This window comes from Nematolebias whitei, chromosome 10, assembly GCF_014905685.2.
Source record: "Nematolebias whitei isolate Nwh7 chromosome 10, NemWhi1, whole genome shotgun sequence".
Taxonomy (NCBI): Eukaryota; Metazoa; Chordata; class Actinopteri; order Cyprinodontiformes; family Rivulidae; genus Nematolebias; species Nematolebias whitei.
Genome location: NC_056507.1, coordinates 23387338 through 23398768, shown reverse-complemented (window position 1 = coordinate 23398768; position 11431 = coordinate 23387338). Strand labels below are relative to the sequence as shown.

General features: G+C 41.7%; 1 protein-coding gene and 1 long non-coding RNA gene across 2 annotated transcripts in view; both read right to left on the bottom strand.

Annotated features, from left to right (window-relative positions):
• Nucleotides 1-748: 748 nt before the first annotated feature.
• Nucleotides 749-11431, bottom strand: part of shank3a (SH3 and multiple ankyrin repeat domains 3a) — a 159180-nt gene continuing 148497 nt past the window's right edge. Inside the window, exons 22-24 of the mRNA XM_037683201.1 lie at nt 10734-11260; nt 8484-10609; nt 749-1532 (exon numbers count right to left, since the gene is read on the bottom strand). Of these exons, the coding sequence (XP_037539129.1) occupies nt 974-1532; nt 8484-10609; nt 10734-11260 (3212 nt within the window). The 3' untranslated portion in view covers nt 749-973. The remainder of the gene's footprint in view (nt 1533-8483; nt 10610-10733; nt 11261-11431) is intronic.
• Nucleotides 1501-7889, bottom strand: LOC119416266. The gene is made up of 3 exons (XR_005187082.1): nt 7852-7889; nt 5087-5121; nt 1501-1532 (listed from the first exon to the last, which is right to left on the bottom strand). It is a non-coding gene; the product is annotated as an uncharacterized LOC119416266 (long non-coding RNA).

The following is an 11431-nucleotide window of genomic DNA, read 5'->3' as shown; positions in this document are numbered from 1 at the left end:
ATACATACATATATATACATATATATATGTATGTATGTAGAAATGAGTAAACTATTGGTGGGATAGGTTTAAAGATTTCTTCCTGCCTTCTGTTTTAAAAACCAAAAAACATGTGCAGCTTAATTTATTACATTTCTTCTTTGCAACATTGTCTTTTCTTCTGAAAGCTATATGTCAATACATATATTATAATATATTAATATATTTATATGTATATAATTTTCCCTTTGGAAAACCCAAAACTTATGAAAAAAGCCACGAGTGTTGGTTAAACATTCTCCAGATATTATAGATTGCACAGTCTGGGTACCAAGGCAGAGGGTTTTCTCCTGTGGTTTACGCTGCGGAGCTCCACCTTTGGGCTCTAAAGTCTTCGGTCTAAAAACAGTAGCAGGTACACAGAAGACACACCTTTTCAAAACTGTGTAAGCACTACTTCCATAGTATTGTGTTCATCGTAGATGATTTAAACATTTTTCTGAAAGGCAACTGAGCTTTTCTGTTTGGAACACAATTCTTCCTCCTTTTGTCAAACTGCCAAAGGTTTTCAGAGGCCTAATACATAGGGTGGGGTGGGGGTGGGGCAAAGGTAGAGAGAGAATGACGAGAAAGTTTAGGTGTGTTACTAAAGAAACTAAACATTTCACAAATCAAATGACCAAATTGGAACTCATGATTCTCCCTAGCAAATCAAGATCACACATCATTCTGAGATCTGATCTAATTGGCTCCAGCAGGGAGGTGGGTTAGACCAAGCAGAGGAGGATGAATGTACTTTGTAAGTGTATTGCCGTCTCCTCTTCAGTGCAGTGCCAGGTGCAGGGTGGTAATGCAGAACAGAAATGTAAAGTCTCACTACGGACCGCAATACTAAACATAAAAGCAGCCAAAGTAGAAACAAAGGAACATTCTCAACTCTCCTTCTTACTCATCTTCATCTCTCTCCATCTGCTGCTCCGTCTCAGGGCAGGGGTCAGCTCTCTAGCAGCAGTTTTAGTGCTCGTTCAATGTTCATGCGGTGTCCGACTCTTGTCACGCCCAACTCTGCAAAGTCTTCCTTGGTAAGAGCCGGGAGGTGAGAGCCTTCAATTTCGTGTTCCTGAAAGCCTGCTCTGTGCTCCCCCAGATTGATGCTCTCCAGCCAGTCTCCAACGTCATACTTATTCCAAAGGTGGAGGGGTTTTTGGTGGAATGGCCGCAGGGCTAAAAGTGGTGAGCCTAACCCCGGGGAATGGGAAGGTGACGGAGAACGAGAGCGGGACCGGGCACTGGAGCTCCTCATAACAAAACGCACCTCTTTGGGCTCCTGCGGTAAACTGAGGCTAGAGGACTTGAGGATGGTTTGTGGCGGTGTAGTTGGTGAAGTTGACAGGCTGAAGCCTGAGAAGCGTCCAAGGGGGTCACCCCGATCAGGCGAGCCTGGGCTAGGGGTGCGTCGGGTGACGGGGTAACGGCTGCCAGGGCGAATGGTGTATGTGGTTCCATAGCTTCTCTGAGAAAGGGTGTGGAGCTCACCTAGGCTGCTGAAAAGTCTGGTGGAGACAGAGAGTTTGAGAAATGTCAACAAACAAGAGAGTCAGAAAATAGAAAAAGAAAGCAGAAGAAAGAGCCAAGAACTGGGTTAGACGTTAAATCTGTTGTTAATTTTTAAAGGTAGTGTAGGAGAAAAGTTATTTGCTGTTTAAAAAGAACAAACTTGTGTCACAGTACTGAAACATCAAAGCTGTTAAGTATTTCATATATTCATCCACTTTTCAATAAGTTTTAACATTTTGACCGCCTGCCGATACTGAAAGTCCTTACCAAGAGATTTCCAGGTAGGTCAAATTTACTCTAGACTTTCTGGACGCTTCATTGTGACCAATAAACACAAGAGTTCCAGGAAATGGATTAGAATTACTAAATCAACCACATCTGTTATAGTTTACAAATCTATTTTTTTTAGTTTAAATAGTGGATGGAACCACATTATGAATTCAAACACACTCATACATGGTCAAACATGGAAAACAAAAATAAAAGTTTTCAGCGATTTTGTTGCACATTATAACCAGTTCTTCAGATTCAAGAAACCATAAATACTTGATATTTGCTTCTGTATAAACAAGAATTTTAATATACAAAAAGAAAATGTAATTTCTCATGTCTGTGAAATGTTTTTAGGAGGGAGAGAGAGGGAGTTTCTTTCTTTTAAAGTTAAGCATTTCTTTCATTAGATGGATGTCTGTTTGTGTTAGAATTGCAGCTCTGACTTAATTTAGAAAAAATACAACAAATGAGGAAATACTAATCACCTATTAACCCAATCTGACCATCTGGGTCCTGAGGGAAAAAAGTGTCCTGTCTCAAACAGACAATATTGAAAATATTAATGTTTAACAGGAAATACAGTAGACCCTCGCTACTTCGCGGTTCATTTATCGCAGTGACCGTTCTATCACGGTTTTTCAAAACAAGATTGAACATGACATTGATTGATGGATGACCCGCACGATCGGCATGGAATTTTTATTTAAAATAAATTATTTTAAATTATTTAGTACCCCCTGCATTATTATGCAGCCCATTCTGCAAGATAGGCTTCCTGCTGCAGCTGATCAGCTGTCCTCCATGAGAACAGAGAAGTGGGCGTGGCCAAGAGCACTTGCAGGTGACAAAAAGCAGAGGATGCAGGGAGATGAAATCATGACATTCTGTGCTCTTTTAGAACGTTTAGAGTTTAGAAACATTGTTTAAAATATTGCAAGAATGTGGGAAGGGTTTAAAACACCTTTATATAAATATATATATAGCAAGACATAGTATATTATATATATATATAAATATACAGTGCCTTGCGAAAGTATTCGCCCCCCTTGAACTTTTCAACCTTTTGCCACATTTCAGGCTTCAAACATAAAGATATAAAATTTTAATTTTTTGTGAAGAATCAACAACAAGTGGGACACAATCGTGAAGTGGAATGAAATTTATTGGATGTGTCAAACTTTTTTAACAAATAAAAAACTGAAAAGTGGGGCGTGCAATATTATTCGTCCCCCTTACGTTAATACTTTGTAGCGCCGCCTTTTGCTGCAGTTCCAGCTGCAAGTCTCTTGGGGTATGTCTCTACCAGTTTTGCCCATTCTTCTTTGCAAAACAGCTCGAGCTCAGTGAGGTTGGATGGAGAGCGTTTGTGAACAGCAGTCTTCAGCTCTTTCCACAGATTCTCGATTGGATTCAGGTCTGGACTTTGACTTGGTCATTCCAACACCTGGATACATTTATTTGTGAACCATTCCATTGTAGATGTGTCTTTATGTTTTGGAGCATTGTCTAGTTGGAAGATAAATCTCCGTCCCAGTCTCAGGTCTCTTGCAGACTCAAACAGGTTTTCTTCCAGAATGGTCCTGTATTTGTCCCCATCCATGTTCCCATCAATTCTGACCATCTTCCCTGTCCCTGCTGACGAAAAGCAGGCCCAAACCATGATGCTGCCACCACCATGTTTGACAGTGGGGATGGTGTGTTCAGGGTGATGAGCTGTGTTGTTTTTATGCCAAACATATCGTTTTGCATTGTGGCCAAACAGTTGGATTTTGGTTTCATGTGACCACAGAGCACCTTCTTCCACATGGCCCTTCACATGTCCACTTTTGTACATAATTTCGCTCCACCACATGTACCACATGAGGTGCGAATGACAATAAAGAATCTCTGACTCTGACTTGTGTCTCCCAGGTGCTTGTGTCAAACTTTAAACAACACTTTTTATGGATATCTTTGAGAAATGGCTTTCTTCTTGCCACTCTTCCATAAAGGCCAGATTTGTGCAGTGTACGACTGATTGTTGTCCTATGGACAGACTCTCCCACCTCAGCTGTAGATCTCTGCAGTTCATCCAGAGTGATCATGGGCCTCTTGGCTGCATCTCTCATCAGTCTTCTCCTTGTTCCAGATGAAAGTTTAGAGGGACGGCCGGGTCTTGGTAGATTTGCAGTGGTCTGATACTCCTTCCATTTCAATATGATTGCTTGCACAGTGCTCCTTGGGATGTATAAAGCTTGGGAAATCTTTTTGTATCCAAATCCAGCTTTAAACTTCTCCACAACAGTATCTCGGACCTGCCTGGTGTGTTCCTTGGTCTTCATGATGCTCTCTGCGCTTTGAACAGAACCCTGAGACTATCACAGAGCAGGTGCATTTATACAGAGACTTGATTACACACAGGTGGATTCTATTTATCATCATCAGTCATTTGGGACAACATTGGATCATTCATAGATCCTCACTGAACTTCTGGAGTGAGTTTGCTGCACTGAAAGTAAAGGGGCTGAATAATATTGCACGCCCCACTTTTCAGTTTTTTATTTGTTAAAAAAGTTTGAAACATCCAATAAATTTCATTCCACTTCACGATTGTGTCCCACTTGTTGATTCTTCACAAAAAAGTAAGTTTTATATCTTTATGTCTGAAGCCTGAAATGTGGCAAAAGGTTGAAAAGTTCAAGGGGGCCGAATACTTTCGCTAGGCACTGTATGTATATATGTATATGTATATATATATATATATATATATATATATATACTAAAATAAACTACTACTTACTACTTGTAATACTATTCCTACTTCGTGGTTTTTCACTTATCTCGGGACTTCAGGGTACGGATCCCCCGCGATAAACGAGGGACTCCTGTATTAGTAAAAGGGATAAGCCTGATCAATGCTCAGAAAAAAATGGAATAAATTTTGAAACACTTTTTGAAATCAGTCATTAGTTTACTATTGATCTAATAGAAAGAAACATGGTTAGAAAGAAGAGACGATTTAGAAAGTAAAATGAGAGTGTTGTCTATCTTGGTGGAAGCAGGCAAAAGAAGACAAGAGAGACCTAAATGTGAGGAAGAGTTGTGGCAGTGATCTGTTTTATTCATGCACATTATAAAGTCTAAACCATCTTCCGGATATGTTCGGGACTTTTGATGTGGGTGGAATTTGGACTACAGAGTGTGATGGAACAAAGGTAGCCGAGCAGCGCACAGGCTGGGAAACAATAATCAGACTACAGTGAGCCAACAGATTGAGATGAGCTCCATTGCCACTTACACAGTCGTCTTGCCCTCCTGGGCGCACAGTCAGTTCTAGACCAATCAGATCAGAGCAGCAGGGCGGAGCATGCAAGGTGAGCAGAGAGAGAGCAATGGGAGAGAATGTTAGCATCACTCCATGAAACGCAACCTGCCAACCAGACTCATTCTCTTCTTCGGCCAACTCTGCTGTCTTCAACATGCTTCATTCACGAGTGCAGGTGAGTGCGGGGGACCACATGTATGTTTGGATATTGAGTGTAGCCATGATGTGCACATTTGTAGCTGGTGTGTTGGCATGAGAAAGACAACAGAGCAGCACTGAAAGGTCTGGTCAGTGGGCTACATGAGAGAGAAATGAGCACACTTTTCACTTATAAAACACTGCACAAAGTAAAACAAACACATAAATGAATAAAGAAAGAAAGGCACATGTCTCTTGACTTTTATAACTGTTTGCACATACTATAGAGCACTAAATATTACCACCTGTATGTGCTGTTCTATTTTATTGTTTGTCTTTAAAAATCCAAATTTACTTCTGTTTAAATATGGTTTAAAACACAAACATAAAGAGCAGAAAGTAAGAAAGTCAGTGACCATGGCCATTCTTAACACAAGCACTGTGAAACAAATAAAGTTATTTAAATAAATAAACGTAAATAAATAAATAAGAACATCAAACCAAACCTATTGACAAAATAAACATATAAGATATGATACAAGAAAACAAAATACAGCACTGTGGTTTTGGGAGTGTTGTAAATGAAGCGCATAGTGAATGGAGTACATGATGGAGGAGCATTACAAACAGGAGAGCTGAGATGCCTATCCTCTATGAGGAATGCTCCAGTAGGTGAAGAGAATTAAATGCAGATGCAGGGTGATGCAGACACAGAAAGAGAGAGAGAATGAGAGAGCGGGGGGAATAATGGTGTGCATGATCATCTTTGTCACAGCCAAAGGCAATTAACTGTCAGGATGGAAATGGTGGGAGGATGAGCAAAATCAGAACTGGGTGTTGCATGATACATAGTTTTTAGAATCATGGTCTTCCTTTCCATTCACAGATGTTGTGGAGATCGATGATTAATGGCTACATTTTCCCCATATTAGGTACAAAAATAAAATCACTGACCAGCAAAGAAAGATACACTGATCATCTTGTCACAATACAATACTCTGCAGAGCAACCTTGTTTCTTCATGTTATGTGGACACTATTTTACAAGTCACCCAAAATTATGCCAATATGGCAACATGAGCAGCTTTTGAAAGGAGGACAGTGGGCCCACCACTGTAAAATTTGTTGTGAAATGGCTCCAGAAGTACACACACATAAAAAAATGAAATAAAACCTTAATGCTAAAGCAATATTGCACCAGAACAAGGTCAAACCTGGTGAATACTTTTACTGAAGGTCACATGACCCCTAAGATCCAAAACCATCATGCTTGGCACCACAAACACACTCAGGGTAATACAACTGTAAACAAATTTCTATAACTATTAAAAGCAAATTAATATTACTAATGAAAACATAGTAGAACTGACGTTAGCATTGTCTAAGACAGCAACTATAAAGTGATCATAAAAATAACCAAATTATTTGTAGGTAAATTTTAAAACCAAGTGTTGAAAAAGTGATGCACATAAATAATTAGTATAGTTTATACTAATTATATTTACAAAGACTTTTAGCAAACTAATTATTGAAAAGTGGATAGGAATACATAAAAAAAACTCTTAAGTTTAAATGATGTGAGTTTCTTTTTATACTTTATTGCATTACTGATTTGAGAACTAAAATCGTAAATATGATATCATCTAAAGCTGTGACGGTATTTATCCTTCACCCAATCTGCAAACCTATAAAAATACACCCACACAAATGAGGTGGTTGTACAACTAAAGTAAATCCTAATGAGATCAATAACAAAATCCCACCATTTTTATTGACCGTTACTTCATGTGCCCCAAAGGACTTTTGACAACATTAGAGATTTTCAGTACTTTTGTCATTAACAAGACTGTTAATGCAAAGATCCTAGAAGGAAAGTTGTAACACAACACACCATTATGGTTCAGTCCTGTTCAAATACTTCTTCAAAAATACATCCTTCAACTCTTTGACATCATCACTTTTTTTACAATGGGGGATGGAGATAAGAAGAAAACTGCAGTTTCCAGTCTTATCAAGTTCATATAGTGATGACTGCAAAGGCAGCAGATAACAGGATGTATTGTGTGATATTTGAACAAGGACCCTGGGAAACGCAGAAAAGGAAAGATATTAGCAGGGACAAAGGTTAGAACTTGAACATGACAGTGAGTAAAAGGGGAGGAAAGTATTTCACATAGTGCCTGTCTCAAGCCCTGTTACCTTGTTTGCACCAGTAGTTAATCAACTTAGCATAAACCTACACACACACATGCACACACGCACTCACACACACCAAAAAGCAAAATCAAGACAATACTAACTTATTGATTACTTCTGCTTACAGTTAACAATGAATACATTTATAGGGAGGCCAAGAAATATAACGGTAACTATGGAAACAAGGAGCAGTTTTATCCCAAGACCAGACCTAGCAAAGTGTAAAGCTAATGTATTTCTAACACCAATGATTTAATTCATTTTGCAGGGCTGCAATGCAAACAAGGTAACAAATACTTCAAGAAAACACATAAAACAAAGTTTATAAAAGGGTTTTCATAATTAATTGAGCTTAGCTTATAGGGTTATTATGAAAGATATATTAAAAAAAAAACATTTGTTTACCCTAGGGTTTATAACTTTAAGGTTTAGTGTCTTCGGTATCCTCACATCTGCAGAAATATAAAGGAATTCATAGAACGTTTAGGCATCTTGAAGAAAAAGGAAATCATAACAGACAAAAACACCACTGTGACGCCGATGTTTCAGATAACCCTGCTGATGCTGTTTTTATGTCTTATTTAGGTTTTTTGATGAATATATATTGATGATTCAAAGTTTGTAGTCAAAAGACAGGTTTGATTGAGTACACATTGTATATGCTGTAGCAATAAAACTATTAATGCCAGCAATGCTTGAAATTTCAGGTCTCTATTTTTCAAAGTAGACCACTTATAAAATAAGTTGTGATCTCTATAATGGAAAAACATCACCATATCATTAATGCAACACTGATAAAATTAAAACAGGAAGTTTTAACACAATAATCATGTATATAAGGAATAACAATGTGTTTGAAAACAACAACGTAAATATTATGTGTATTTATTTATTTGTATTTTTTTCTCATTGAAGTTGAATTTTTCTTTTGCACTTTAAGGTGATAAGTATATGCATAAAACCTAATATTTCTATTTTATTTTCTCATTTAAGTTAAATGAAATTTACCAGTAAACCTGTGCTAGATATTCTCTTACCTGGCACCTGCCACAGGTGACTTTCTTCCTGGGTCAAGTGATGCTCCCAGGGGTTCTTCACCCAGTGACCTGGTGTCTTTACTTAGCTGCTGTAGTCGTGAACTGAGCTCTCCCATAACAGATGGTTTTGCACCCTCATCTGCACCCAATCCAAGTCCCAGCCCACCAAGATTACCTAAACTCCCAATGCCTAAGCCTATCCCTGGTCCTCGGGGTTCTACTAGGTCCCCCCACAACTTGGACCTCCGCTGGAAGAGATAGCGTGGCTTGGATGGGGCTAGACCAGTCACTGAAGCAGAACCACCTGCAGGGAGCCCAGCTCCTCCAGCCGCAGCGGCAGCCAGGGCAGCAGCTTGTTGCTGTGACAGCAGCTCACTGTCAGAGCTCTGCTTCAGCAAAGGGTCCCTGAAGGTGACGGGGCCTTTACTGCCTCCTATCTGGGACTTAAGTCGAGGCTTAGGAGGCACTGGTGGCTTATCAAGCACAAAAGTCTGCCCATCAGCATAGGAGGTGTGTGTGGTATGCGTGTCAGCAGGTTCGCCGCTTTCTGAGGACAATGTGGACATGCTGGAGACAGTAGAGACAGTGCTGGTGGTCTCGAGATGGTAGTCTCGCTCTCTCTCACTGGAGCTGCGTGTATCAGCCTCCTCCACTCCCGAATCAGCTGCAGAGCCAGACTCGCCCACTGGTGGGGGCTCCAGAGGTTCAGAGGGCTTCCCTGAGACAGTTGCTGCACTGGTTGGAGGTTGTGGTGGGGGTGGTGGCTGGGGAGGCTGAAGCTGGGTGGTAGTCACCATTGAGGTTGTTCGGGTTGAAGAAGTTTGCGGGGCTGATGTTGTTGGTGTGATGGGAGAGGGGGCGGGTACAGCAGAAGACACTAATGTCCTCTGACCCTGTGCTAACAACCCATTTGCAAACTCATCTGGTGGAGGAACAACTCCGATCTTTCGTAGCTCTTCTCTTGTTTCCTCGTCACTGGAGGACAGCATAGCAGCTGGCAGAGCAACTGCGAACTGGTCCACATCCTCCTCTGAGCTTCCCTGAGCCAGACTCTTTTCTTGGGCCGGACTGGCAGGACGCTGAGCATGAGGCAGTACGTGTAGCTGTGTCTGTGGCTGGGCCACAATGGGAACAGGTGATTTAGCCCGTGGACTCTGCGTTTTGATGGGCTCTATAGATGCAGGCACAGGTGTTTGTTCAGGATCTGAACCCGCTCCAACAGCCTGACCATTACTGGTTGCATGGACCATGATCAGCCCTGCTGTCTTCTGCTGTGATGTATCCATAATGCTGATCAACATACTTTTTTTATCCTCTAGTCTTTTTTCCTCCTTCCTCTCCTCTATTCTAGCTTCCATCTCTTGGCGGAATGATATAGGTGAAGATGATGTAGCCCATTGTGGTTTAGTGGATTGAGGTGCTAAAATAGATGCTGGAGAGGATCTAGCTTCATACCCTGCTGCCTTGGCGTTCTTAGGTGAAAAAGGGGGAGATGATGTTACCCCATCCCCATGTGGAGACTCTTTGGTCTGAGTGTCAGCAAACATTACACCCTGGCCTATTCGCTCATGTTTAGTTCGAGGCTCTGGGCTGGTAGTTGGGGACTGACTCTGAGAGGTCAGTGCTCTCTCCCTTGCGGCCAGCGCAAGAGCCAGTGGTGAATTTGGGTCCAGAGGCTTTCCTGTAAGAGGATGGATAAAGGTGGTCCCACTAGGTGAGGGGCTCAAAGTCAAGGCAGGGGGAGGAAGCTGTCCCAGCTCACGGGTTAGCATCCGTTCATCAACAGAGTGAGACTGAGTCAAAGAGGGGGAATCTGGGCTTGATGGAGATGACCCCTCCATGGTCCCAACAGAAAGGAAGACAGTAGATTTTCTTCGTTCTTCTAGACGACGCTCGCGATCCTTCACTGCTCCAGCAATTGCAGCAGCAAAGGGGCCTTTACCCTGAAACAAGATCTCTCCTTGGGCACGCAAACGTTCTCGCTCAGCAATAAGCTGCTGCTGGTAGTAGTCTACACGACTGGTGTGAGTGTGTCCATGGGTATGTGGGTGTCGTCCTGAGGGTGAGCTCTCTCGCGAGTGAGCAGCAGCTAAGGCCAAACTAGCTTTTTCTTGTGCATCTTCTACCTGCAGTAAAGACACACACACACACACACACACACACACAAGGTTATGGTCAAAGTGTCTTTTTTATTGAGATAAAAATAAAAAGTAAAACAAAATTAGAAATGATCCCTAACATTCAGCCTACCTGCAGCTGTTTCACCAGGGGACTTTTCTTCCTTTGTGGTTTTGTGGGTGTGTACAGTCCAATGCTAAATTGACCCACATTTGCGTAAGGGTTGTCAATAACTCTACCCTTTCTCTTGATTCGCTCTGGTGGAGTAGCAGCAGAGGGACGGGGAATTTCTGTGGGTTCTACAGGTAGATGAGAAGAGTCATGTAAGAGAATCATCGAGCGAGCTTTCTTCTGTCTCTCCAGGTGGGTGGCCTGTCGCTGTGCAGCCTCGTAAGGCAGGTCCAAGGAGGATGGCTTGAAGCTGGATCGTCCTCCAGGCTCATGGCCCTGACTCTGGGTTCTAGATGGAGGAGGGGGAGGGCAGAAAGCTGGGGGAGGACCAGTGTCTAGGTAGTAAGGAGGTGGAGGAGGTGCTGTTTGTGGAGGAGGAGGTATAGGATGGGGTTGTGAGTGGTCTCGAAGGCTGTCTGTCATAGAGGAGCTGCGAGGAAATCTATGCTCGCCTGTAAGAGCAGACAATCGATCCTCCTCTGTGGCTCCTGATGGATTAGGGTTGAACACAGAAATGAGGAGTGAAATAATTAGAAAGAAAAAAACAACAACTTTACGCCACTGCACTAAGTTCACAGTTACTGCATGGAAAACACACTAGAATGCATCCAACTGTATAGCTTATTATTCAAATACCTCATAACAGTTTGGCTTTCTCA